The sequence below is a fragment of the Acanthochromis polyacanthus genome, chromosome 12 (assembly GCF_021347895.1).
Source record: "Acanthochromis polyacanthus isolate Apoly-LR-REF ecotype Palm Island chromosome 12, KAUST_Apoly_ChrSc, whole genome shotgun sequence".
Taxonomy (NCBI): Eukaryota; Metazoa; Chordata; class Actinopteri; family Pomacentridae; genus Acanthochromis; species Acanthochromis polyacanthus.
This window is the reverse complement of record NC_067124.1, coordinates 35,797,987-35,823,922: the sequence shown is the minus strand read 5'-3', so window position 1 is coordinate 35,823,922 and position 25,936 is coordinate 35,797,987. Positions and strand designations below refer to the sequence as shown.

Genomic DNA, 25,936 nt, shown 5'->3' with positions numbered 1-25,936 from the left:
AGAGATGGTGTCCATCTAAACCATTGCAATATGACTTTAATTTTCCAAATATACAGCTCATGGAAACATTTTTATTCACTAGAAAGTTAAAACTTGGTTGTCAGATAATGTGTTTATGACTTTTGCACAATTAATGTGGAGCTTTTTTTGGTTTTGGTGCCCCTTATTAATGAGTGGATAATAATAAATAGTAAGATTACAGTTTGTGAGGATCTGAAGTTCTTTTCTCGGGAGGTCTAGGCTTATAGATGTGATAGCAGACAGTAGAAATAAGGACACTTTCAGCAGCGGAAATGATGCTCTGTCCTTAATGTTGCACCACAGACCCACTTCATTCACCTCCATTGTTTTTGGTGCCTTTTAAGAGTCAGACATCACAAATTAAACATCCTAATAGACAGAATTCACTCGGGAGAAGCCTGAGCGTTCTCATTTTTGCTCTACGTACTTGTACGCTTTCTTTCACTTTTGGTAATTTTGATCAAACAATGCGTTAAATTAATCTGAAGCTCCGTGAAGCCCCAAAGGACGACAACACAGCAGCCCAGTTATAAACTGTAGGCCTAAAACCAAATACATTGCAGTGAATTTAAGCAGCAAAACTGACAACTGTCTGTATTAATGCACTTGATATGCCTGAAAAAGAAAAAGAAACTGTCCAGAATAAATAGCTGTGAATAAAAATGTGTCGACAGCTCTGATGGTGCTGATTCATCCGGAGCTCGACCCAAAGATTCACCGGAGAAACTGTGAATCTGTGCAGCAGCAGATCGGCTTTTTAGTCTGCAGGAGAAAAACTGAGGTTAATATGATCGCAAAAACATGTCAGAAGATTGAAATGTTGCATGAAGTCAGCAGTTCAACTCCTCTTATTTTGGACACAGTGTGGATTCTGTTCGATGCTTGATGAAGTTCAGCAAAATAAAATAATTTTCTATACTTCTTTTTTCTGTTCAAAGGCAGATTTTAAGAGTTACATGTGAGTCGAAGACACTGTGATGCTGGTGGAGATATACTGTGGGCCATTTTGGCCCAATTTGACCCGAGTTTGGATGAATTTAAACAGTAGAACTAGTTGTAAATGGTTAAATAATGGCCTGTTTGAAGAGAAGCCGTCTCTAATTCTTGATCATTCGACCTTTTACGCTCTTTCTATGTAACTGAACGGTTTAAATAACATCACAGACGCGACTGTCATCATTTATGTCACTGCACGTATCTTTACAGATAATGCCTTCTTTGATTTAAGAGGACTTCAAGGACTCAACGAACCTTTGGCAACTTCAAAAGCTCAATTTAGAGGAGAAGTTTCTGGAGGAACCTTATTAAAAGAGGTTCCTGAAGGATTTTTGATTTAGTTTTAAGCCAACCTGTCTGCCTCTGTGTGCATTTATTCTTAGTTTTATTTACACATCAAGAAGAAATGTCATTTTCCAACAGTTTTTGTGCTAATGAATGCTGTATAATAATAGAAACTAAGCACCTAATAGAAATGCAGTAATTTTAAATGATAATTAAAATGCATTTTGTAGACTTAACTTTAACGGAGATCATGCAAGTTTCTTTCTTCTTTTTTTTTAAATTTGCCATGTTAATGTTAAGAAAAGGATATTTACAGGCGTAGGAACAATGGCATTACCTGTAGTAGATACACAGACCGGCAGACAATTATTTATTAACAAATGATAATCATATATTTTGACAGATTACCAGTTCACATAGACATTTTTTAAATATATATTCATACATGTCTCTTGTAACAAGTTCAAGTAAAATTACAGAACCAATGTTTATTTTTCTGTTATCACAATATTTACACTGTTATACTTGATATTAAACTTTAATTATAGCTTTATTTACCTAACTATTATGTCTGTCTAATTAAAAATAAATATTTGTAACATTACGTAGCAACTGAAAATGTATTTTAACAATCTTTTTATGCCAAAAACTTTCAATTTTCTTAAAAAAATTAAAGCTCATGCTTATTCACCGTTACAGGTTTTCATTTAGTTTTTACATTAGACGTTTAAATTCTGTCTTTTTGTAATTTTTGTATTGTTAAAATATATATAGTAAATGTGTAGACTAGCAAGGAAAAATTCTGAAAAATTACTGATTTTTTTTAAAAGTGGGTTTTATTTTGAAAACTTAATTTGATTGTGATTGTGTACATTGGAATATTTCAACATTTCTAAAATATGAAGATTTATTTTTTTTAATATTTCTTTTTCAGTCACCATATTTTGAGTTCTGTCAATATTTTGATAAAAGAAAAGAAGGCTGACATGATATACATAATAAACAGACAACATTCTGTATATATTTTGATAGATTAGCAGTGCTTCTAGTTATTATATCGTATATTTATTCACCATTTTTGTTGTGAAAACTTCCGTAATGATACAAGCTATCTCTCATTCAACAAACAAATTAGTATAAAATAGCAGCCAATGCTTTGTTTTCTTTTATTTCTCACCGTATATTTTCAATATTAAACTTGATTTTAGCTGTTTTGTCATTTATATAAATCGGAAACCTTATATTAAAATTGAAAATATATTTTAAGAGTCTCTTTTTGTTTAAAAAAATGTACACCAAAATATTTCAGCTTTTATAAAATGTGTACATTTTATTATTTATTTATTTACATCATCATATTCTCAGTTTGGTTCATTTTATCATAAAGTAAAAAGAAACTGACATGACAGTGCTTTAAAAATCTCCATATATACAGGACGTACAGAATATATATATATATATATATATATATGTTTACTGTCGGGGCACGGGATCAAGTGTCTGTGGAAATAATTAGAACTTCTAACTTTAGAGCGCTTTAGTTTTCACTCATTACAAGTCATCTGATGTGGGCAGTTGCTGAGCACAATAAATCAAATGTAACGGAGCCAAATAGAAAAGTAAGTGGTTATTATTTCCTCACACTTTCATGCTGGGAGCATGGGGTGAGTCACGGCGAGGATCAGAGCAGAAACATGAGGTGGTGAAGGCCGCACGCTCTCTTATTTCTGTCGGAGCGAGGATCCGACTGCAGAAAGATCCAGCTGGCACCTGAATGTGCATTCACAAACTCTGCCTCCCTGCTGACCCACATACAGTACATAGGGCCTCAGGTTGTTTTACAGCGAACAAGTTGTCGCCTCTCGGCAGGATCACACGGTGCTACTGATCGCCGGCCGTTAACCAGAGAGTGTCGCACCAATTGGCTGCGACACAACAGGCTAATCAGTGGCCGAGCAGCAGCTGAACACATCTGTCATGTACATTTATCTAAATATTGCGCACTCGGGGACATGTGTAAATAATAGCGGTCTATTTATGAAGTGCTTTCCAGAGTGGAGGAGCTGAGAGGCAATGATAGGACACAGCAGCATGAGCACAGCCAAGTAAAACTCACAGTTAAATGAAGAAAAACAGTAAATCTGCACAAATTATCTGTATACAAACTGTCTAATTAAAGGTAGAAGAGGTACTAGCATACCAACATAATATAATCTCATATTCCCTGTATAGAAACACAGCAAATGCACATAAAGGGATCAGTTTTACAGCGGTACTATTTAAAGGTGTTTATCACATCATCAGTTTTATACAGTTAAGCCCAAAATTACTGATACCCATGCAAATTCAAGTTTTTAGTGATTTTTTATTTGACCTATAGCTTTGTTCTGGCTGGAAATTACATAAACAAGAAGTGATGGAGAGGAAGCCTTCAAAGAGGTGGACATGGACACTTGGAGGAACTAAATCCCAGTGGAGACCTGCAGAAACGCTGATAGGCACTAGATCTACTGTTGGACTGATGTTTGACACCGATTACTGAGGAACAGGTATGACTAATTTTGGACAAAAACGCATCAAATTCAGCATTACCATCTCTAACACAGCATTGTACTGTCTTTAGTCACTTGTTTATGCCATTTCCAGCCAGAACAAACTTGTTGGTCAAACAAAATGTGACATAAGTATGAATTTTTTATCAAACTAAAAGGTCTTGAGTCTTTTAAAGACACTGGAAGAGGAACTAAATCCCAGTTGAGACATGAAGAAACACTGTTAGACACTAGAACTACTGTTATACAGACTTTGACTCTGATTACAGGGGAGCAGTATGACTAATTTTGGACAAAAAGTGACATAAACAACATCTCAAACACAGTGCTTTACTGTTTTAGTCAGTTGTTTTTACCACTGTTTGACACTAGAACAACTGTTGGAATGACGTGCAGAAAAATAAAGATTTTGATGCTGATTAGTGGGAATTTGGTACACGGCATTTTTAGTGAAAATAGACGTAAAAAGAAACAACAGTGTGGTCTTCTAATCACAAGGCTCAAACTGTTGTATAATAGTCTGCTGCCATCTGTTTTTTGTTTCCTTTTTTCTAGTTTTCACTTTTGCTCAAGATACAGTTGCACTTCTTCTCTGCAGATCCCGCCACAGGTGTCCCCAGCTTCCCGCTCCCTGCCTTCAGTTTTTTGGGTCCTCCCTCGGGATTCACTTGGTCGGCGAGCGTGGATCGATTCCACCCGTCCGCCCGTCCATTCCGCGCTTTACCAACCGTGTGATCTGCTCAAAAACTGCACGCAAAAACTCAACACGTGTGCATGCAACGCTGGGCGCATTTTCTGCAGAATCTCTGAAAGGAAAGACGGGTGTCGCACAATCCCCATCACCTCTGCTGCACCTGACATCCTGGAAGCTGCTGCTGCCACACAGAGGGAGGCAGCTTCTCTTTCACCTCGATGCTGAACCACAGAGGAGCTTGTGTCATGTAGAACAGAAAGCACATTCGACCTATTTACAACGGTGTGTACAAGTGGCTGCTCACCTCTGTCTGTGCGAGGGACCCTCCCCTGTAAAAGCGTGCGGTTTCTCCACAGGATGTGGGTTTCTGGTGAAAAGAGAAGAAGAAAGCTGCTTGTTCTGTTCTTTCTCTGTCCTCCTGCTTCTTTCTTTCCACAAGACAAACGTCGCCTCACATGTTGTTCACGCTCAGGAAGATTTACTGGCTTCCCTTGTAGCTCTTACACACGTGGACAAAATTGTTGGTACCCCTCAGTTAAAGAAGGAAAAACCCACAATTCTCACTGAAATCACTTGAAACTCACAAAAGTAACAATAAATAAAAATTTATTGAAAATTAAATAATCAAAATCAGCCATCACTTTTGAATTGTTGATTAACATAATTATTTAAAAAAACAAACTAATGAAATAGGGCTGGACAAAAATGATGGTACCCATAACTTAATATTTTGTTGCACAACCTTTTGAGGCAATCACTGCAATTAAACGATTTCTGTATTTGTCAATGAGCGTTCTGCAGCTGTCAACAGGTATTTTGGCCCACTCCTCATGAGCAAACAGCTCCAGTTGTCTCAGGTTTGATGGGTGTCTTCTCCAAATGGCATGTTTCAGCTCCTTCCACATATGTTCAATGGGATTGAGATCTGGGCTCATAGAAGGCCACTTTAGAATAGTCCAACGCTTTTCTCTCAGCCATTCTTGGGTGTTTTTGGCTGTGTGTTTTGGATCGTTGTCCTGTTGGAAGACCCATGACCTGCGACTGAGACCAAGCTTTCTGACACTAGGCAGCACATTTCTCTCCAGAATGCCTTGATAGTCTTCAGATTTCATCGTACCTTGCACACTTTCAAGACACCCTGTGCCAGATGCAGCAAAGCAGCCTCAAAACATTACTGAGCCTCCTCCATGTTTCACCGTAGGGACAGTGTTCTTTTCTTCGTATGCTTGGTTTTTGAGTCTATGAACATAGAGTTGATGTGCCTTACCAAAAAGCTCCAGTTTGGTCTCATCTGTCCAAAGGACATTCTCCCAGAAGCTTTGTGGCTTGTCAACATGCATTTTTGCAAATTCCAGTCTCGCTTTTTTATGAGTTTCTTTCAGCAGTGGTGTCCTCCTTGGTCGTCTCCCATGAAGTCCACTTTGGCTCAAACAACGACGAATGGTGCGATCTGACACTGATGTACTTTGGCCTTGGAGTTCACCTTTAATTTCTTTGGAGGTTGCTCTGGGCTCTTTGGATACAATTCCAACGATCCGTCTCTTCAATTTGTCATCAATTTTCCTCTTGCGGCCACGTCCAGGGAGGTTGGCTACTGTCCCGTGGGTCTTGAACTTCTGAATAATATGAGCCACTGTTGTCACAGGAACTTCAAGCTGTTTAGAGATGGTCTTATAGCCTTTGCCTTTAAGATGTTTGTCTATAATTTTTTTTTCGGATGTCCTGGGACAATTCTCTCCTTCGCTTTCTGTTGTCCATGTTCAGTGTGGTACACACCTTTTCACCAAACAGCAGGGTGACTACTTGTCTCCCTTTAAATAGGCAGACTGACTGATTATGAGTTTGGAAACACCTGTGATGTCAATTAAATGACACACCTGAGTTAATCATGTCACTCTGGTCAAATAGTTTTCAATCTTTTATAGAGGTACCATCATTTTTGTCCAGGCCTGTTTCATTAGTTTGTTTTTTTAAATAATTATGTTAATCAACAATTCAAAAGTAATGGCTGTTTTTGATTATTTAATTTTCAATAAATTTTTATATATTGTTACTTTTGTGAGTTTCAAGTGATTTCAGTGAGAATTGTGGGTTTTTCCTTCTTTAACTGAGGGGTACCAACAATTTTGTCCACGTGTGTACATGCATGTAGACGCATGTAAAAGTTGCCGTGACAGATGCAGGACTGCTTTTGTTTTCTTTACTGATCTTCCTCTGCAGCAGTGTTGTTGCAGTGGAAATGGTTATCTTGCTACCAATCCTATCTGCAAAGGTAATAAAAATTCACTCAAGAGTTCCTGTTCAAACAAGGATATGCAGTGTTTCATAACAGTTTTTAGAGACTTGGATTCATAAAATCATCCTCCTGGGCTTTTTACAAGACCAAAGACATTTTAATTTTGTACAAAATTCATATTTATGTCACATTTTGTTTGACCAACAAGTTTGTTCTGGCTGGAAATGACATAAACAAGTGACAAAAGACAGTACAATGTTGTGTTAGAGATGGTAATGCTAAATTTGATGCATTTTTGTCCTAAATTAGTCATACTTTTCTCTCAGTAATCAGTGTCAAACATCAGTCTAACAGTAGTTCTCGTGTCTAACAGTGTTTCTCCATGTTTCCACCGGGATTTAGTTCCTCCAAGTGTCCATCTCCAGCTCTTTGAAGGCTTCCTCTCCATCACTCTGCTCTTCACTTCCTCCACAGATTCTAGATGGATTCAGATCTGGACTCTGGCTGGGCCGCTCCAACATCTTCTCATTGCTTTCTCTTCACCACGATCTCAATGTTTCCTCTTTTCTCATGATGCCGTTTCTTTCAGACATGACTTGTAATTGAGCAGTAAGTTAGTAGAGAAGTGCTGCAGGTCCAGCTGAGCTTTAGTGTGTCTGTCTTGGAGAAGTGGAGTCCTCCTTGGTCTGATCCATGGAGACCAGCCTTGTTCTTGGTCTGCTGGAGTGTCTGATGGACATGTTGCTACCAGAAGTGCTCACATTCATCAGGATGCTCTTGGTGCTGATCCTTGGATTCTTCTTGTCCTCTACCGTTCTTCCAGTGCAGAGCTCACATCTGTCTTCCGAGCAGCTCTTTGACATGTTTCACAGTGTGGAACTATTTAGACTTTATGATCATGCTTCAAACTGTGGACACTGGACCTTAAAAACACTCTGACATGACTTTACAGACTTTAAACCTCTTGTGAGCAGCAACAATGTGAAACTGAAGGTCCTCAATGAGCACTTGAAACTGACTAGAGAACTACTGGATCTGCTGTTTTCAGTTTATAGTGTAATAGAAGGCTCTAGAACATGGAAGAAATTTCCAGGACCATTCTGAATGATACTGAGGTAACATTTTATCTAAGAGATGCAACAATTTCAAGAACAATTTTGGAAATGACACTTTTAGTGAAATGTCAGAAACAGAAATAACTACGTTTTTTCATCTCTAACACGACGTTTAACTGTCTTTTGTCACTTGTTTATGCCATTTCCAACCATAAAACAAACCTATTGATCAAGTTGGTGTGGATATAAGAGATTTTGGGCCTAACTGCGTTTGAAAAGCAAATCCAGAGCACATATCTAAACAGACTGGAGTGATTTCCGGGCATTATTGATTTGTTGTTTAAAAAAAGAAAGACTCCAGTAGCAGCGATGAGGAAATTAAAGCAGCTTTGACTGAAACACTGAGCCGGCTTGTGCAGACGGTGTCAAGAGCAGTTTGGAACTACAGGTTGCAGCGACGAGGAGGGTCACGGCTGCTCGTCCTGCCCGGGCCTGTTCGCCTGCTGAGCGCCGGGGGACCGCAGCTCCTTCATTTTTAATGGTTACGTTGAATTATTCTGGCTGGCTGTCGTGTTGTGCCACCGTGAATTGGGCCGTGGAGTTTGTGTCTCAGTGTTATTTTTTTCCCCTCTTTCTTCTGTGTGTGTGCAGGGAGGCTGATGTGACAGCAGAGGCCGGGTTTGCCACGAACACTCTCTCGGAAAGCAGAGCCATAGCAACAGAATGAATTAATGAACAGGACATGAATGCTACGTTTAACACAAGGTACAAGACACACACACACACACACACACACACACACACACGCACACACTTGTACAAGCCACGCCAGCTGGTGGTTTCATATTCAGCGCAGATAATCTGGTGATGCGGGCCGAGCTAGAGGAGCTTCTGCAGCTGCAAAACAGCCAGACAGCTGCTCACAGCTCAGGAAATAAAAGAAATCCTCTGAACACACCTAATCAAACCAGAAATCATCACTTGTGTTTCATTCATCTCGGCAGAATCGACTCCACACGGCAGAGTGTGTTTGTGACGATCAGACAGCGATTGTGTTGTCGTCGCTCTGATACACCAAAGTATTAAAATGATTAGATTAAAACAAATAAATGACCACTCAGAGGATGTGTTCACGCCCCTCCCAGACAGAGAGCAGCTTTACGTTAGTGTCTGCTGAGCCAGTGATGCTCAGAAAATAGTCTGCAGCGCCCCCCTCAGGAGAACAGAGAAAAACAATACATTTTAAAATCCAGGTGGAGCAAATTTGGGAGAGATCTACACAAGAAAAGTTAAATATCGGTTTATGAGTCAAAAAATATAAATTGTCGAGCACTTTTCATGCAGGTTAGTGCAGCTGGAAGTGCTTCACGGATGATTTACCAGCTGATAATGAGACAAAGCAAGATTAGAACTCCATGGAATTAAATGGATAAAATAGTTTAAAGTGACAAAACATTAATAAAATAATATAAATCATCTTAGAAAGTAGGTGAAAGAGACAAAACATTAAAAAAAATCAAAATACCAGGTAAAAAAAACTATATTGACAAAAGAATTAAAATAGATTAAATCATAAAAATATACCAGGATTAAAAATAAGAAACTAAATAATTTTGATTTTTTTTTCAAGACAGATAAAAAAATTTAAAAAATGAAAAAATGAAAAATTATGTTAAAACTGATAAAGTGAAATAAATAAAACTAGATTCAAAATTGTTTTAAAAATTGATAACATAAAATAATAAAAACAAGATTAACAGCTAAAATGAAAAACGTAAATTGAATTAATTACAAGGACAAAACTCAAAAATAATCAAACAATATATAAAAAGAAGAAAAAATCTGAAAAAGACAAAACCTAAAAAAAACAAGAAGTAGATTTTTAAAAAACTGAATAAAATATATTGAACAGAGAAAACCTAAAAATAAAATAAAAATGTATCCAATAAAATAATAAAAACAAGACAAATAAAGATGAAAGAACGAAAATAGGAGTTAAAACTAGATGAAAAATTGGTAAGATAAAATAATAAAAACAAGGCAAAAAAGAAAAACATAAATTTAAATAATTACAAAACAAGGTCAAAACCCAAAAATAAGATATAAATAACAAAACAATATTGAAAACAAGAACAAAGGCAAAATGTGAAAAAAAAACCATCACAGTAAAAACTGGATTAAATAACTAGATTAAATAAGTAGAAATACAGAACATAAAAATGAGATAAGTTACAAAATTATACGACAAGAAAATTGGACTAAAGACATTAAAACATTAAAAAATAAAGAAAATGGGATAAATAGTTAACAAAAAGTAATTAAAATACTGCAAATAATATGAATAAATAACACATTTTTTCTTCTAATAATTAAAAGCCAGGTTGTTGATGTAAATTTAGGATTTCAATTTTTTCCAGTCACTCTCGTATCTTTAAAATGTACACAATATTCATGTCATTTTGTAAATCTGCTGCCTCAGTCACATCAGCACAAACAGAAAATCAAGTTTATAGAAAATACAGTAAGACGGCCCATCTTAAAGGATGTTTTTCTTTGAGTTTGATGCTCATTGACAGCAGATTGTAACTCTCACACAGTTAATAGGTCTCCATTATGATTTCTGAATCCTGCCTGTTGTTTGCCTTCTGGTGTTTTTTTCTGTCTGCTATTAGAGAGAAAAAGCTCCAGCGTAAGTGCTGATAACGAAGCCCTGGGCTGCTACAGATTGTTGCGTCTGAGCCTCTGTAGAGGAATGCAGACTGAGAACTTAACTTTCATCCAGTCAAAGTTCAATTTAAAGAAGCTGCTGTATTTCATCAGTACAAGTCTGGGCTGTTCTTCTGATGCTACACGACGCTGTAACACACTGTAGGCGACGTATGTGCTGTGATACCGTGTTAAAACCAACATGCAGATATAGACGATGGCACGAATCAAACACATTGTAGAGTTCAGCTCCGAATTATCCATACTGTGTGCCAGATTTTGGCTTCTAGTTACTCCACCAAGGAGGCGGAGTTATGTGGCGATCTGCCTTGGTCTGTCTGTCTGTCTGTTAGCAGCATTACTCAGAAACAGACCAACGGACTTGGATGACATTTTCAGGAAAGGTCAGAAATGACACAAGGACCAAGTGATTAGATTTTGGCAGTGATGCGGCTTATAGTCTGGATCCACGTTAAAATTTTCTGTATCAATGGCAGGTAGTGGCACTACGTCGGCTGCCTGCTAACGATCACGTGACTGCGATCCTACTACAAAGAAACCGCTGCGGATTTATAGCTGAGCAGCCTTGGTGGAGTACTGGACTCTCTGAGTGCTTTGCTTGTTACTCCACCGAGGCAAGCAACACGGTTGTATGACAATCTGTGTTGGTTTGTCTGTCTGTCTGTATGTTAGCAACATTACTCAAAAACAGACTAAAGGATTTGGATGAAATTTTCAAGGAAGGCCAGAAATGACACAAGGACCAAGTGATTAGATTTTGGCAACGATGCAGCTTATAGTCTGGATCCACGGATTCGTTCAAGATTTCTGTATCATTGCAAGATGGTGACATGGCGTCACTGTAACTATGACAACAAGCGAACACTACATCAGCTGCCTGCTGATGATCACGGTTGCAATCCTGCTACAAATCCACAACTATGGACTTATCGGGACTTATCTGTCAGAAATCATTCAAGGAACAATTGATTAAATTTTGGGGGTGTTTCCGAGTCCCATCAATTCTCGTCCCCCGCTGCATATTTAGGTCACGCGATTCGGTATCTGTACATAACATACACATGCATAATACATGCCTGGCTCAGTGCAAGGTCACTTTGTTTGTGGGTACATCTATATTAAATGGACACAATCTATGTTGCCGTGCTATTTGACAGCAAAGTTTCTTCTGGCTGAAAATGACACAAACAAGTGATAAGACATAACTGTGTTAGAGATGGTAATGAGGAACTTTAACTATTTCTACGCATTTCTTTGAACAGTTTTAATGAAAATTATTCATACTCCAACAAGAACGACTGTCTGACTGATGTAGTGTAAAATGACACTGATTGGATCATTTTGGATAAAAATGACATAAAAACATTTTTAATCTATCATTAACACAATGCCCGTCTGTCTTTAGTCACTTATTTATGTAATTTCCAGCCAGAAGAAACACGTTTGTCAACTAAAAATCCACTATAAATCCAAATGTGGCATAGATGGGAGTAATTTGGGATCAAACACGAATGCATTTTTGGGGAAAATAACACTACTAGGATTATTGAGTTATAAGCAAAACCTCAAACAAATTGTAAGTTTAGAAACTTGTTTAATCATTAATCGATCTGTCAATCACACTGAAACTTCACACTTAACATTTCGGTTTCTGTTTTAGTATTCCTGTTGCTCTCCCTAAAAGCACCATCCAAGCTGTAATTTTTGTTCAAACAAACATTTCTAAGTGACTTTTGGAGGAATGTACAGCTGTCAATAGTCTGGTAATGGATGCAGAAGGTTAAAAGTGACAAAACATCACTTGTCACCGAGAATATTTCACACAAAAGCCTCGTTCAGCTTCGGATGACTTGATAAACAAAAACAGGGTTATTTCACTCAAACAAAGTGAGGTTAAATTTCAAAAACACACACACCGGCACACTTATTAATTATCACTTTTTTATTGTACAATATTACAATAACATTTTGTACAAATGCTGTTAACAAAAAAAAAAAAAAAAAAGAGAGAAATGTTTGCTAAGCGGCCTGAAAACAAAAATGTCCACCGGCGGGTCCTGTGCTGGATCCAAGCTGGTGTTACTTTGTCCGATTCACCCCATCGAATGTAAAAAAAAAAACAAAAAAAAAACAGGTAGTGACGGGAAGAAGCAACGAGGTGTTTACCAAAAGTCTGATGCAGATTAAGTGTCGAAACGGACACAGAAATCCAATTCGTGTGTCGTCGTAGTGATGGCGTTGAAGGGAAACGGGGCTGCTGTTTGGTCCGGTCCGAAGAGTTAAGAAGCCGAGGGTCAGAGGTCAGCAGGCGCTTTAAGAACGAGTGTATTTCCCCCAGATGTGGAGCATGAAGACAGAAGCGATGAACAGAAGACTCATCACCAGAACTGGAACCGGACCGCTGTCAATAAGAAGAAAACACTGATTAACACCCAGGTTATCTCATCAAGGAGAAACAGCAGTAAAATGGATTTTTTCGGACGGTTCTTGAAGACGTGAAATCACATCTATTTTTATTATTTAATGATTTGTCTTATTAGTGTATTTTCTCTAGTTTTTAAATGTAGCATTTAATTATGGTATTTTATTGTTTCGTTTTTTTTTCCATCAATTTTTATTAGATCAACTTTTTTTGTTTTTATTTTAATGTTCATTTTTAAAAAATATTATTTTATTTTTAAATATATTTTCTGTTTTCTATTTTTATGCTTCTATTTTTAATTAATATTATTTTATTTTGATATTTTTCCCCTTTAATCTACTCCATTAGTTTTTTAGATGCATTTCAAATCCTTACCATTTTGTCTTAATTTTATGTTTTTAATTTATATCACTAAAAAAATATTGAGGTATTTCACACATACACATATTTTGTGTTTCAATTTCTTTTAGCTATTATTTTTACTTTGACTTTTGATGCATTTAAAAAAATAATATAATTTATTGTATTTTTATATTCATTATTTTTAACCCGTTTGTTTTTAACGCATCTCATTGGGTTCCTGAAAATGTTTCACTTTATGTTAAACAACTTCAAAAACCCAAAAGAAAAATTCAGCTGCTTTTTATTGAAGCTCACTCTAAAAAGTAACTCATGCTTAGTTGCAAGATAAATCCATAATTTGCTAATTTAGATAAAGCGTTTAAGTTTCAGCCATTGTTTTAATGACTGGTGTTGACATAATAATGTTGCATAGATTTAATTTTTTGTGTAATTTAAACTGAAATTTCTACATTAGATGAACTAAAACTAAATTGAAGTCGACATAACTTAACAAAAATGGCTTGATAACCTCATTTTTCTTCACTTTGAGTTCAGGATCTGAAGTTTTCCCCTCAAGAATTTCACACTTAAGAAAAGCTAACTCCACTGAATCAATGTAGGTTGTCGGTTGAACATAACTGAAGTTGTCGGAACTCCAAAAGAGCCCATACATTATTTTTTAGAGTGCAGGAACACTCAGATTAACACACAGAATCCCGTCGTTTGCTGTAATCCCGAGCAGAGTAAGAGTCTCGCTGGAGAGGCTGATTTTATTGATGAGCTTTGGAAACAAGGAGGCGCCCTCATCTCTGAAGGAGGCTCTGAGTGGAGGGGGGAGGGAGGGGGAGGAGGGGGAGGGAGGTGAGGCGGAGGAGCGCATCGCTAAGTAGCAGCATCGCCATGCCAACCGTCTCCTCCGCGACCCCCTCCCTCCTCCCCCTGTCAGGAGGCTGTAATTGAGTTGACCTTTCAGAGTGGATCCTTTAATGAAGCTTTGAGGCCGGCGTCTAACGCAGGAACAAACACGCACTCGATACTCAGCACTGTAAGGCCAGTCCGCCCTCCTTCGACTGCTGGAGAGACGCACTCAATAACCAGCGCGCCACCATTGATCAGCCGTGACCGGCTCTGGCCAGGAGACAGGACGCCTCCTCTAATATTAGGGCTGAGGATGTGGCGGAATATAAGTTTGAGAGTCGTCTAAACATGCGCCTCCCTAACACGTGTAATTATGTGTGTATATAGACACTTAAATGAAGCTGATCCACGGCTCATAAAGCCGGCTACCACCGAGTCACGTCTGCTCAATTTCCTACCATTAAGTGTCGGAAATCCTGAGGATTAGTTCGTATCTGTGACTGGATGCGAGTGGAAATGTCAAAGGCTAAATTTGTTTGTGAGCGTACGAGTGCAGCCGATTTACAGCAGCTGCTTTTGTACTCACACTTTGAGGCCTGGTGAGTCTTCGGTGTAGAAGCGCCACATGCCGCCGGTGCCCGCTGATCCGGTGGTCCTGCCACCGCTGCGAGTGCCGCTGCTGGTGGCTTTCCTGGGAACAAACCCATAAAAAGATAACACCTTTAACCCTCTGAACCCCAAAACCTGCCAGTGGTTTTGAAAGGAATGTTAGTTTTTCTTTTTTTAAAAATGCAGGAAAATCATACCAATTATCAGAGTCAAAAATTGCAAAAACAAAAAGATTTGTCAGATTTTCTACTTTCAGATGGTCCTAGATCTAGTGCAATATGGAGCTCAGTTGAGAAAATTAACCAGATATAAGTCTGTCAAAATTCCTTTATTCGTCATGTCTCGTTTAAAAAAATTATCAAAATTAAGCCATTTGAAGTAACCAGACTCTTAAAAAAAAAAAAAAAAAAAAAGCAACTGAAAGGTCATATTGGCTGAAACCAACAGTGATGTGAAAATAAAAAAATTAAAATCAGGAATTATTCAGTTGAACTGCAGGTAGTGTATGGAAACTAATTAAAAATGTAAATAGTTCATATTTATACAATGTCAAGCCACCATTTTCACCAGCGTTGTCAACACTTGTGGCCTCTATATTTTTGCAATTTTTGTTGAATAAGCAATCAAATTAATTTAAATTTGCCTTTTTCTGATTCACGCTTTATATTATTCTAGCTCTGTTATACCACACAAAACTGATTTCTGAGTTCTCTACAAATCTAGTCATGGTTCTGTTTCCATAGAGGTGCAAGACTTTAATACTGCAGTGAAAATTGTAAATTGAGTAAAAATGGGACACGAGCAAATAAAACACCCAGAAACTGCTTGTGGTCCAGAAGGGTATATCTATTAATAATCAAAATGCATTAATCCGAAATAACAAACTTTTTTTTTTTACAGGGCAATGGAAAAAAAATGAAAAGCAATATAGTGAAACGGACCCCAAAGTTTAACAAACTTTGCAAATTCAAACCTCTAAACCAAATTAAAACCCACTAAATCCGAACCTCCTACTCAGAAACCATCACAGAAAAAAATTCTACAAGCAGAATATAATTTCAACTACACGAAAGATCACATTGATTCATGGCTGCGTCGCTCCTGTGATGAGATTAAACAGAGGTTAATGAGGTAATGAAGAGGCTGGTAGTAATGGGTAATAATGAGCGAGGGAGGAAACCGTCAGCTTCTGATTACACACTGATTAAGCCCATGGCACAACATCTATCTGCTCTAATCTACGGAGGGCAAACAAAACAGACAGGGGAGGGCTGTCTGAAAACCATCAGTCTCCCTTTACAGTATGATGGCATGAGCAAGCAGGGGTCACACGTGGGAGTGTGCACGAGCTGAGCTTTAATGTTTGATATAAGACAGGCTTCCAGGGCTGCTTTGTGTGCAACATACAGATGGGTGACGATGGAAAATTAAGATTAAAGCGTCTTAATAAGTAGTTGGGCCACCACAAATATCATTCATACAAAAGATATCACTTTATTTGACATTTTCATGATAGTGAAGAGGTCCAAAATCTTCCTTCACTGTTGGTCAAGGTGTAAAGACACCCCTCTTGGCTTTTTATTCATCATCTTCCTGTGTGAAATAGGTTTACCCACTTTATCTGCCTGCTTAGATGAGGGCAGTCTATACAAGTCAAAGTTTAGCGTGTACCTCTGTCTGACTGTGGAACCGGCTGCTCGGGGGGCCACTGTCTTGCTGGGGGAACGGCCAGACGCCCCGACGTTGGTTGCACTCGCTGCTGGTCCAGGCTGAAAGAACAACAGATTTTAAACTTAAGAGCAGAATTCAATTCAGGAACATCTTCTTTCTTACTGTCTGTTGCGGCTCACAGCTAAAATGAACTTGCGCTATTCAGATAAGGAGATTTAAGAATGAAACATACATTTGACACTGAACTGCACAGCATGTTTATGTTAGCAAATGATAGAGAAGGCCTTTATAGTGTCGTTTTTGACACCAAGTGGTAAGTCTCCACCTAATTGGTGTGGCATGATATACCAGTACAATACATAATAAAGAGTAATGACAATGAAGAGTTAATGCAGCTCTGGTTAAATGTGAAAATGTATGAACATACTGAGGTACAGCGATTCACTCGTGTTGTTTTACGGCTTCTTTTCACATCCTCCACTGACTTAAACTAAAGTTTTTCTGTCATAATGGCTAAAAAACAACAGCAAATTTTATGTGTCATCTACTATTCTGTAAGTTTTCCTGGTGTTAGGTTTTTGTTATGCAATGGTTTCAGTTTATTGGAATATTTAGGCTGGTATTGTACTAAAGTCAGAATTTTTAGATGACAACACTATTTAACTTTGATCTAACTGTACAGTATATGTATGCCAGAGACTAATGGACAGGCCTTTCCTGGGTGCTATAGTGGTGTTTTCAACATCAATTAAGACTTTAAAATCCACCAAATGGACTTATAAACATTTATAACTACTTAATAATTTACTGGAGCAGCTTCAAATGTGTGTTTGGAGACAATTTGAGTTGCAGACAAGCAGCCACGTCCACAGCTGATGAGCTAAGTTAGCATGTTGGCTAACACATAGCAAAACGTTAACTGAGGTCTGAATGAATGCAGTGGAGCCGGTTAGGATTAGCAGCTGTAACAGTTTGAAATGAATCTGTGTGAATCTTACCATTTTGTTAAATTTGTCCTGATTCGAGATGAAACCCTGAGACCTTCTTCACGCTGATGTCCAGCAGACAGCCGATGTGTGATTTGGTCAAAACTTGAGAAGGGAACCCACAAAGCTGACGCGGATCTAAAAAGGACACGACGGCGAATCGCAAGACCAGCGAGGGTGACCGAGGAGAAGCCTGATCGGCGATCACATCCAACACAGAAATAAATTATCTAAAACTTAATGGTAGGTTCTTGTTTTAGTAATTTCAATATAGTATATTTGTAGAAAATATATTAGTTGTAATATATTTAATATATGCACCACTATAGCACCCATAAATTCAAAGGCAGATAAATGATCCGCCTTGATTTCGAAGGAGACGTGTCTCACAGGAAGCGTCTCATCGGAAGAAACAGGCGCCATAGTGGCTCAAACACGAAGCGCAAGTGGCTTAATTTCAACGGTCTTTTTGAGCCAATGTGGCGTCTAAACTGTCGTGTTTCCTGACACTTGTTATCGGGAGCTAGACGAGCATAATCACTGGTTTCCAACTTGGAGAAGGTAGTGAAGAGAGCCAAAGGTAAACGGAACTGTATTCTAATTAAATTGTATCGAAACGCGGTTGTGCTGCTCAGTTACAAAGACGACTGTTGGCTAGTTGTAGCTATCTTAGCCGGCCAATGGTTGTATTAGCCACTGAGGCTAATATCTGTAAACATACCACTGCAGCTTTGCACATCAGTTTGACCTCTTTTAATTTATTGTAAACTAGCTAAAGGTTCTCTTTATCTTACATTTACTATGGACGTTCTGACAGACAAAATGGTTTGCAGTAGATGTACGGAATTCACAGAAATGAATAAATTTCTGATGAATTTCATCAGTAGGGTCATGTTGCTCCACATGTCTCTCTGAAATACCAATTCATTCTTCTGTAGAAACGTTTGAGTAACTTTGTGCTTTGGATGGTTCTCGTGCTTGAATATTGATCTTCTTCAACCTTCTTGTGAGCCAGTAGTTTTGGTTTATCCCCATATGTTCTTGGTGCATCTATAAATATTGTCTCACCAACACCTTTTGCTCTCATGCAGCCCCATATCATTACACTCCCAACTAGTGCTTCACTGTCAGGACTATGCATTCACAGTGGTAGTCTTTTTTATTGGGACCAATTTATATTGGCCTCATTTGACCAAATGATGTGCTCTCAACATTCATTACACTTCTTTTCATGTTTTTAGCAAAGTTTAATCTTGCAGTTTAGTGACAAAATGCAAGCAAGTTTTTTTTCTTGATCGCTGTCCACGGAGGTTGATGTTGTGCTCTATCTGACCTTTCACAGAAACTCTGATTTCTATTCATATTCTCTGTACCAAGTCTGAAGCTATTTTTGGAGCAGGTTAATGCATTCTATGCATCCTGTTCCATCTTTATGAATCCACAAAATCAGATTTTTCAGCCCCTCTGTTCAGTCATTTTCCACGTGGAGCCATGATGCAGACATGCAGATAAAAGTTTTGGTGTTTACAGCTCATTTTGGGTTTATTTATTTTATTAAACCAAGTTTCTGCATTGACATCTCTATTTCTATTGTCTTTCTAAAGTATTTATTTTTAAGTGTTGCTTACATGAAATACTTTACCACTTAGATATAAACTGATGAGAGGTGATACAATAAATCAGGTGACATTTAGCTGATGATTTGCAGGGAATACTCACTTGTGTTGCATATTGTAGGTCTAGTTTTTTGTTAAGTAAATGGTTCTTAGGTCCTTTCATGGGTAAAAGTTGTGAATTCAATTATATTACAAAACCAAAAGGACAAGGTTAAGACAGTCAGTCACTCTACTTTAAATATATGCTGTGTAGTTCTGATTCTGGCTGTATTTGGACTGTCTCTTTGCCATCTGTAAATGCTCCCAAGTCTATCTGTCATTGCACGTGATGCAGTGATGTTCCGTTTGTTTTACTGTATTTAAAATCTAAATTGCATGCTAGCATCTTCTTTGCCGGACTACATGTGCCAAATTCTATTTTAACTGTATCCCTTCCTGTGTGCAGGATGGTGCGGGTGGTGTTTCTGCATCCAGACCTTGGTATTGGTGGAGCTGAGCGGCTGGTGGTGGATGCCGCCGTTGCTCTGAAGTCTCAGGGATGCAGCGTTCAGATCTGGACGGCCCACTATGACCCAGCACACTGCTTCTCTGAGACCCTGGACCCAGACCTGCCTGTGGTACGTTAGCACACACCTAACTGCAGAATATTGTTCCTCAAAGATACAAAAAGGTAATTATTTTTAAAGACACAGCCCTAATTTCATTGTTTCTATTATTTTCTACTGTATCAGGAGTGTGTGGGCGATTGGTTGCCCACCAGTGTGTTTGGCTACCTGCATGCCCTGTGTGCCTACCTGAGGATGATCTATGTCGCTTTCTACCTGGTGTTCCTCAGCGGGGTGGAGTACGACGTCATCTTCTGTGATCAGGTGAATGTTGTCGCACAGTAACAGCTCTCAGTTATCTGTTTGATCATTTGAGTGCTTCTCATACCTGACTGTCACTCACAGAGAAAAGCTTCTATTGTCAGCAGCAGTCAGTTTCCTTTTAGTGTCACACCCTGTGAGAATACCTGAACATGAGGCGGACACTCCCAGCTCTTTTCTTTCACACAAATACACTAATGCTTATTTTCAGTGTTAATTAATCCATTGATTAGACTGATGAAGCACCAATATTATGTATTACATGTCTGAAAAATACCCTGTTTGACACTTCACAGCTGCTGGGTAAGATGTTAAGTTCTGGGAGAACCTGTAAAGATTTTCCTTTAATGACCACAGGTGTCGGTGTGCATCCCGGTGCTGCGACTGTCCCGCCACAGGAAGAAGGTTCTGTTCTACTGTCACTTCCCAGACCAGCTGCTGACCCAGAGGAAGTCGGCCCTGAAGAAGCTTTACCGAGCTCCCATCGACTGGATGGAGGAACGCACCACGGGCATGGCTGATATGGTACGTAGCAGCTGGAGGTAGGAGGTCGTACGGAATGATAGATTTCATTCACACAGAACCAAACAATGTAATGTGACGAACAAGAAAAAACATTTTGTTTACATGCTCAATGCAGGCGCACCGTTTGGCTCCCTTAAAATTAACTCAGTTTGGTGTTGATTACTTGAGTTGGCACAATGGCTGAGGAAGGAAAGAGACTTTTTTTAAAAGGGAGCTACAGGGAAAATTGAACTATAATGTCATATTTAAATTAATGTTCTGTTACCCTCTGAACCTCGGGTGGTTTCTTGGTGTTTTTTGGCTCCTGTTATATTTTAGCTCACTGTGGATTCATTTTTAACTGTGATGTAAAGTCCTGCACCTCTATGGAAACAGAACAACAGCGTAAATCAACTTGTTTCCATACTTACCCCCTTGCTGCGCCGTGTAAACACAGTTCAGTTAAATATTCTTTCGTTTTTTTGTCCTGTGACAGTTGGTCAGTCCTGGTTTCTCACTTGTACTTAAAAGGGCAGAATTTTGTTTTATTTTTCTGTTTGAAAGGTTTCTTTTGGGTGAGTTTTTAAATGATAACGAGATGTGGCTCACATGTCTCAAAATATCACAAATCTCAGCTCAGATTTGGTGATTTTGCTAATGGAACTGCACGAGACACACCATCAGTTCAAGGACCCTTGAAAAGTTGAAAATGCCATAATTATTTCTTCTGTTTTTACAACTTTAGAATTGAATAAATGGTTTAATTTTGGTGTTGTTTTTTTTTCTTCCTAAAGAGAGCATGCCTTTTTAACCCACCTAAACCATCCTCGTTACGTGTAATGCCTAAAAGCTGTCATGTATATGCACATTAAATGCTTTACAGCAGCTCTGACCGTAAATCACTAAGTGAACAGAAATGTTTAAAATGAAGAATAACAGATTAAGAACAGCACTTTTACACGCTGGTGTCAGATAATTTTCATGTCATATTTTCTTACAGATCATCCCGAATGCAGCAGAAAATATTTGTCTATTTGATTGAGTAGTAACCATTAGCGAACTGTGTTAAAATGGGACACTGCACAGCATTTGTAAATAAAACGTATGCTCGCAAATGTATTTTTTATATTAGTGGCAAACAAAGACACAAAAACTTGTAGCAGTGCAGGTTGCAAGCTAGTTTATTTGCTGCGCTTCATACAAACCCTCAGTTAACACAAAAATACACTCTTTGTGTCCACTTTAATGCACGCAAAACAAAAGATCGCAACCGCACGTTTATTAAAAACTGCAGCGTATTCATCTCTGATGTTTGTGCTGTTTGTGATTTAGAGAGCTGAAGAGTCTCTTTCCAAGCAGTTTTCTTCTCCATAACGACTGAAACTGTAGTGTAGTGGAATAAATTCAAATCCAAGGTGTATTATTTGGAGTTGAAACGGCTCCAACAAACCGTATTTAAAACACTCTCCACAGGCGAGCTGTTGTAAAAGCTCAGGGCCCTGATAGAAATGAAATGACATTTCGATTTTAGTCTAGACTTTAGGATAATCACAGACCTCGGGCTGCTCTCTAACTCATAAGGAATTAAAACACCTGTGATATATGTGAGATCCTTATGAACTAATCTCTCTGCACCTCCCCGTAGATTCTGGTAAACAGCCAGTTCACCGCAGGCATCTTCAGGGAGACCTTTCGTAGTCTGAGCGGAGTCCAGACAGACGTCCTCTATCCCTCCCTCAACACGAGAACCTTTGACCAGCCGCCCGCCGAAGCTCAAGGCCTGGAAGGGCTCCTCCCTGAGGGAACCTCCTGCCTGTTTCTCTCTCTGAACCGATATGAGAGGAAGAAGAATTTGGGCCTGGCTCTGGAGGCTCTGGCAGCCCTGAGGAGCGGCCTCCCTGCAGGCCTGAGCGCCGGCGTTCACCTGGTGGTGGCGGGAGGCTACGACGACCGAGTTACTGAGAACGTTCAGCACTACACTGAACTCAAAGAGCTAGCAGCGCGGCTCCACTTGGAGGACTGTGTCACCTTTCTGCGTTCCCCCTCCGACTCCATGAAGGTGGCGCTGCTTCGAGGGAGCGCCGCGGTGCTCTACACCCCCAGCAGAGAGCATTTTGGGATAGTTCCCGTGGAGGCCATGTACTGCTGCTGCCCCGTTATCGCGGTGAACTCTGGGGGTCCCCTGGAGAGCGTGGCAGACGGGGAGACGGGTTTTCTTTGCGAGCCCACGGCCGAGGCCTTCTCCGGGGCCATGGAGAGGCTGGTGAGGCAGCCCAACCTCCGCAGGGACATGGGACAAGCTGGGAGGAAGAGGGTGCGAGATAAGTTCTCTCTTCAGGCCTTTTCAGACCAGCTGTACGGCTACGTTGTCACACTGAGCCAGTGATGTGAAGGCTGCAGGAGAGGCAGCGTGAAGAACGATCCTCTGCTGAACTTTGAAACTGACTGGATTCTCCTAACAGAGGATGTATGTGTTTATGTGCAGGGATGTAGGGGGGTATTATGAGGACTTAGAGAACAATTAATCAGCATTCCCCTGGAGGGGTTGCTGCGAGGGGGGAAAAAAGGACGGAATCTCTGTACCAATTAAGAAAAGAGTAACGAGTTTACCTGTCCTATCTCTGGAAAAAATAACTCCCCCTGCAAGTGTGCACGTGGCAACCAGGAGCCGCGCAAATGAAAAGGATTGATTGTTAGAGTGAAATGCTCTGCACTGTGTGTGTGTGTTTTCACAACAGTAGTCTTTGTCTTTGTGTGTTTTGGGGACGAAGACCAGGAATGTAGTTATCACACTCTCAGATCGATGGGCGGGATGCTTTCCACTACTTCCTGTCCGCCCAGAGCTTTGTTCCCCTCGTCGCATTCAGAAGACGCTGGCCTGTCCATGACTCCTGCCGCCGCGTGGAGGTTATTAGCAGATGATAGAGAGTGTTTGGCTTTATTAGAGGTCTGGCTGATGGGCAGTGCGCCTCTGTCTGGGTCATTATCAACGAGGAGAATAGCAGAAGGTCATTGTGTCTGGCCTCCTCAGCCTTCCTACTGTATAGAAATGCTCTTATTGACATTCCTGAAGTCTTAATAAACACGAGCAAACATAGTTTACTGAGTTGGTGGGTTTGCTTTGTTCGCAAGTTTTGGGTTTATTTTTTTGGCCTTTAATAGCTGAGGATTTTGTGGGTGAGCATGGAGGAACATTGTTAATGCTGCGGACAGATCGGGTTGTTCAGTGAAACAGACGAAACAGCAGCAGAAAGAGTTTTATTTTGCTCATTATAAAGGCAGTTTGACAGAAGCAGAATACAAGATCTTAAGTTTCTGTTTTCACCCGCCGCTCCTTGCAGCATCGTAACATGAAGAGTTTAATTTGTAGTCTGGAAAAATTAGAGTTGAAGCATCAAAATAGAGATGTAAAAATGATTTTCTTCATGTCAGTTAATCTGCAGATGGTGTGTTTTGGTTAAAGGTAGAGTATGCAATTCTGATCCACACTCTGAAAAATAGTGTTTTGGCTAGTTTACGTCATTCTTACTGAATTATGACAACATTTGAAATTATTTTTAACCACACTAAGTTAGGAAAATTGTTATTTTTTCACTACAATTACAAGTTTTATTTTGATTACCATTATTAAATATCTGAAATTGTCCAAACATGTTAAGGTATGTATGAAGACTTGAAATCCTGAGCTAAAATTGAAGGAAAAATTAAGTTATCAAGCTACTTATAAGTTACCTTAACTTCACTTTAGTTTTAATTTGACTAATGCAGAAAGTTCACTTTAAATTACACACAATATTTAGTTGATGCAACATTTTCATGCCAACCCAACCCAGAATAATGTTTGTAACTTAAATAGTTGCAAACATTTAAGTTAAGCTAGATTAACTTCGGATCATACAGAGCTTTTTTTTAAACCAACCAGACTGGACCAGAGCCAAACTTCTGAGCAACATGTGTTCTGTTAAAAATGGTAAAATGTCAAAAAAAATTCCTCAAACTGCAGCGACTCGAGTCAGATGTTGATAAAAACAGCTGCAGATGGAACAAAAATGCGGCAGCAGGCTGATAGATTTTATTTTGTGTGGTTCTGGTTTTTGTTCTGAACTAAAATCTTCCCATAAATCTTACTTTCTTATATATATTTTGCAACCACGCTTTTAATTAAGTGGTGGGAAATGCTCTTTTTAATCATTTTTTCGAGTGAAATGCAGTTCTGTGTTCTTAAATAAATGTGTTGTTTGTACACTGCAGTTGGGGTAAAAAAACACACAATAGCTTCGACTGATTCACGCAACACCAGTCCAGCAGCACAAAGGTGCTCATGCACAGGACGCTCTGTGGATTTCTCCATGTTTTCCAGAGGATACGGTGAATTCATAGAATGTTTTAGTCACTGCTCGCCTTTATTTTTTGCAGTTGATGCTTTTTGTGCAGCAGCAGATGTTTAGCCTTGTAGATCAAGTGTGACAGACTGTCAAATGTTTTGCATTTTTGCTGTAGAGACATGTTAAGTGATAAATACTGAATTATTTTCCTTCAGTCGCCTCTGTATTTTCTGACTGTTTATAGATCTAACGCTGCTCCACTGAGTCACTCTCACCCACCTGTTTGCAAACGGCTCAAACGAACGTGGCCAAACGCTCGTTGGTGAAGTTCACCAGGTCGGATTTAAACTCCTGCTGCAGAAAAGCCTCCAGGCGGCGCCTCAGAATCTCCTGCAGAGACGGAGCCACGTTGTATTTGTTGTTGTTGACCCTGATTTGAGGCACTTTGATGTTGCTGCTTGCAGATTCTGGTCTTCTTCAGAACACCGTCGCTGTTTGACCTCAGCTGAAAGACGCTGTGGCATGAACTAAGAAGATTACTGAAATAAAACTGCAATATTTTTAGGTGTCAAAAAGAATGAAGTCCTTAGAAGAGAAAATAGTCACGTAAAAATCATCTCAGCTTCTTGATTCCCATCCCAAAATGATCTCTGCTGTGGACACACACTGAAGAGAAAAAAGCAGCAAACTGTGATTTCTTTCCCTCGATTTATTCCTTCACTTGAGCAGAGAAGTTATTTATATTTATTGCAAAAACCTGGGAAATTAGAACAGGGTGGACATGAAATCAAAACGTGTAACAATGAGGAGGATTAAAAGTGCAAATTCTTGAAGGCTTGGGATCATGCATTAAATTAGAACTGCACAAAAAAATGTAAAAAAATAAAAGCTGGCAGTGAGGGTGCAAAAAAAACAACACTTTAGAAAAAGATTAAATAATGTAACATTTAAAAACTGAGAAAATACCAGAAAATATCTGTAGAATTATATTTTTGGTGAAATACAGCAAAAATTTAAAAATAAAATGTTAATATTTTTGCAGATTTAAATGCAGTAAAAATTGAAAAATGGTTATTTAAAAGTCAAATATTGTACAAAACCAAATTAATATTTGTAAAAATATAGATTTTTGATGTGATGTTAATTACAGTTTTGATCTGTTTTGGTACAT

The 25,936-nt window shown here is 38.9% G+C and overlaps 2 protein-coding genes across 4 annotated transcripts in view; one reads left to right on the top strand and one right to left on the bottom strand.

Moving 5' to 3' along the window:
• Positions 1–23,537, top strand: part of alg2 (ALG2 alpha-1,3/1,6-mannosyltransferase) — a 68,083-nt gene extending 44,546 nt beyond the window's left edge. Inside the window, exons 1-6 of one of the 3 annotated variants that reach the window (XM_051956988.1) lie at positions 8,275–8,380; positions 8,491–8,604; positions 19,516–19,687; positions 19,802–19,939; positions 20,294–20,461; positions 22,086–23,537. In XM_051956988.1, the coding sequence (XP_051812948.1) occupies positions 8,582–8,604; positions 19,516–19,687; positions 19,802–19,939; positions 20,294–20,461; positions 22,086–22,826 (1,242 nt within the window). In that variant the 5' untranslated portion in view covers positions 8,275–8,380; positions 8,491–8,581 and the 3' untranslated portion in view covers positions 22,827–23,537. Of the gene's footprint in view, positions 1–8,274; positions 8,381–8,490; positions 8,605–17,875; positions 18,035–19,515; positions 19,688–19,801; positions 19,940–20,293; positions 20,462–22,085 lie in introns of those variants that run through there. The other 2 variants (XM_051956987.1, XM_022192989.2) reach the window with 2 other exon arrangements.
• On the bottom strand, positions 12,141–17,629 carry sec61b (SEC61 translocon subunit beta). Its single transcript, XM_022192990.2, has 4 exons — positions 17,467–17,629; positions 16,469–16,566; positions 14,775–14,879; positions 12,141–12,967 (listed from the first exon to the last, which is right to left on the bottom strand). The coding sequence occupies exons 1-4, from the start codon at positions 17,467–17,469 to the stop codon at positions 12,880–12,882; spliced, it is 294 nt and encodes a 97-aa protein (XP_022048682.1). The 5' UTR covers positions 17,470–17,629; the 3' UTR covers positions 12,141–12,879.
• Positions 23,538–25,936: the final 2,399 nt, after the last annotated feature.

What these genes read in the sequence shown, in the direction of transcription:
- sec61b (XM_022192990.2), bottom strand. An exon ending in GGTTCCACAGTCAGACAGAG is followed by an intron (nt 14,880 to 16,468) that starts GTACACGCTAAA and finishes GTTTGTTCCCAG; the next exon opens with GAAAGCCACCAGCAGCGGCA. An exon ending in GACTCACCAGGCCTCAAAGT is followed by an intron (nt 12,968 to 14,774) that starts GTGAGTACAAAA and finishes TCTTATTGACAG; the next exon opens with CGGTCCGGTTCCAGTTCTGG.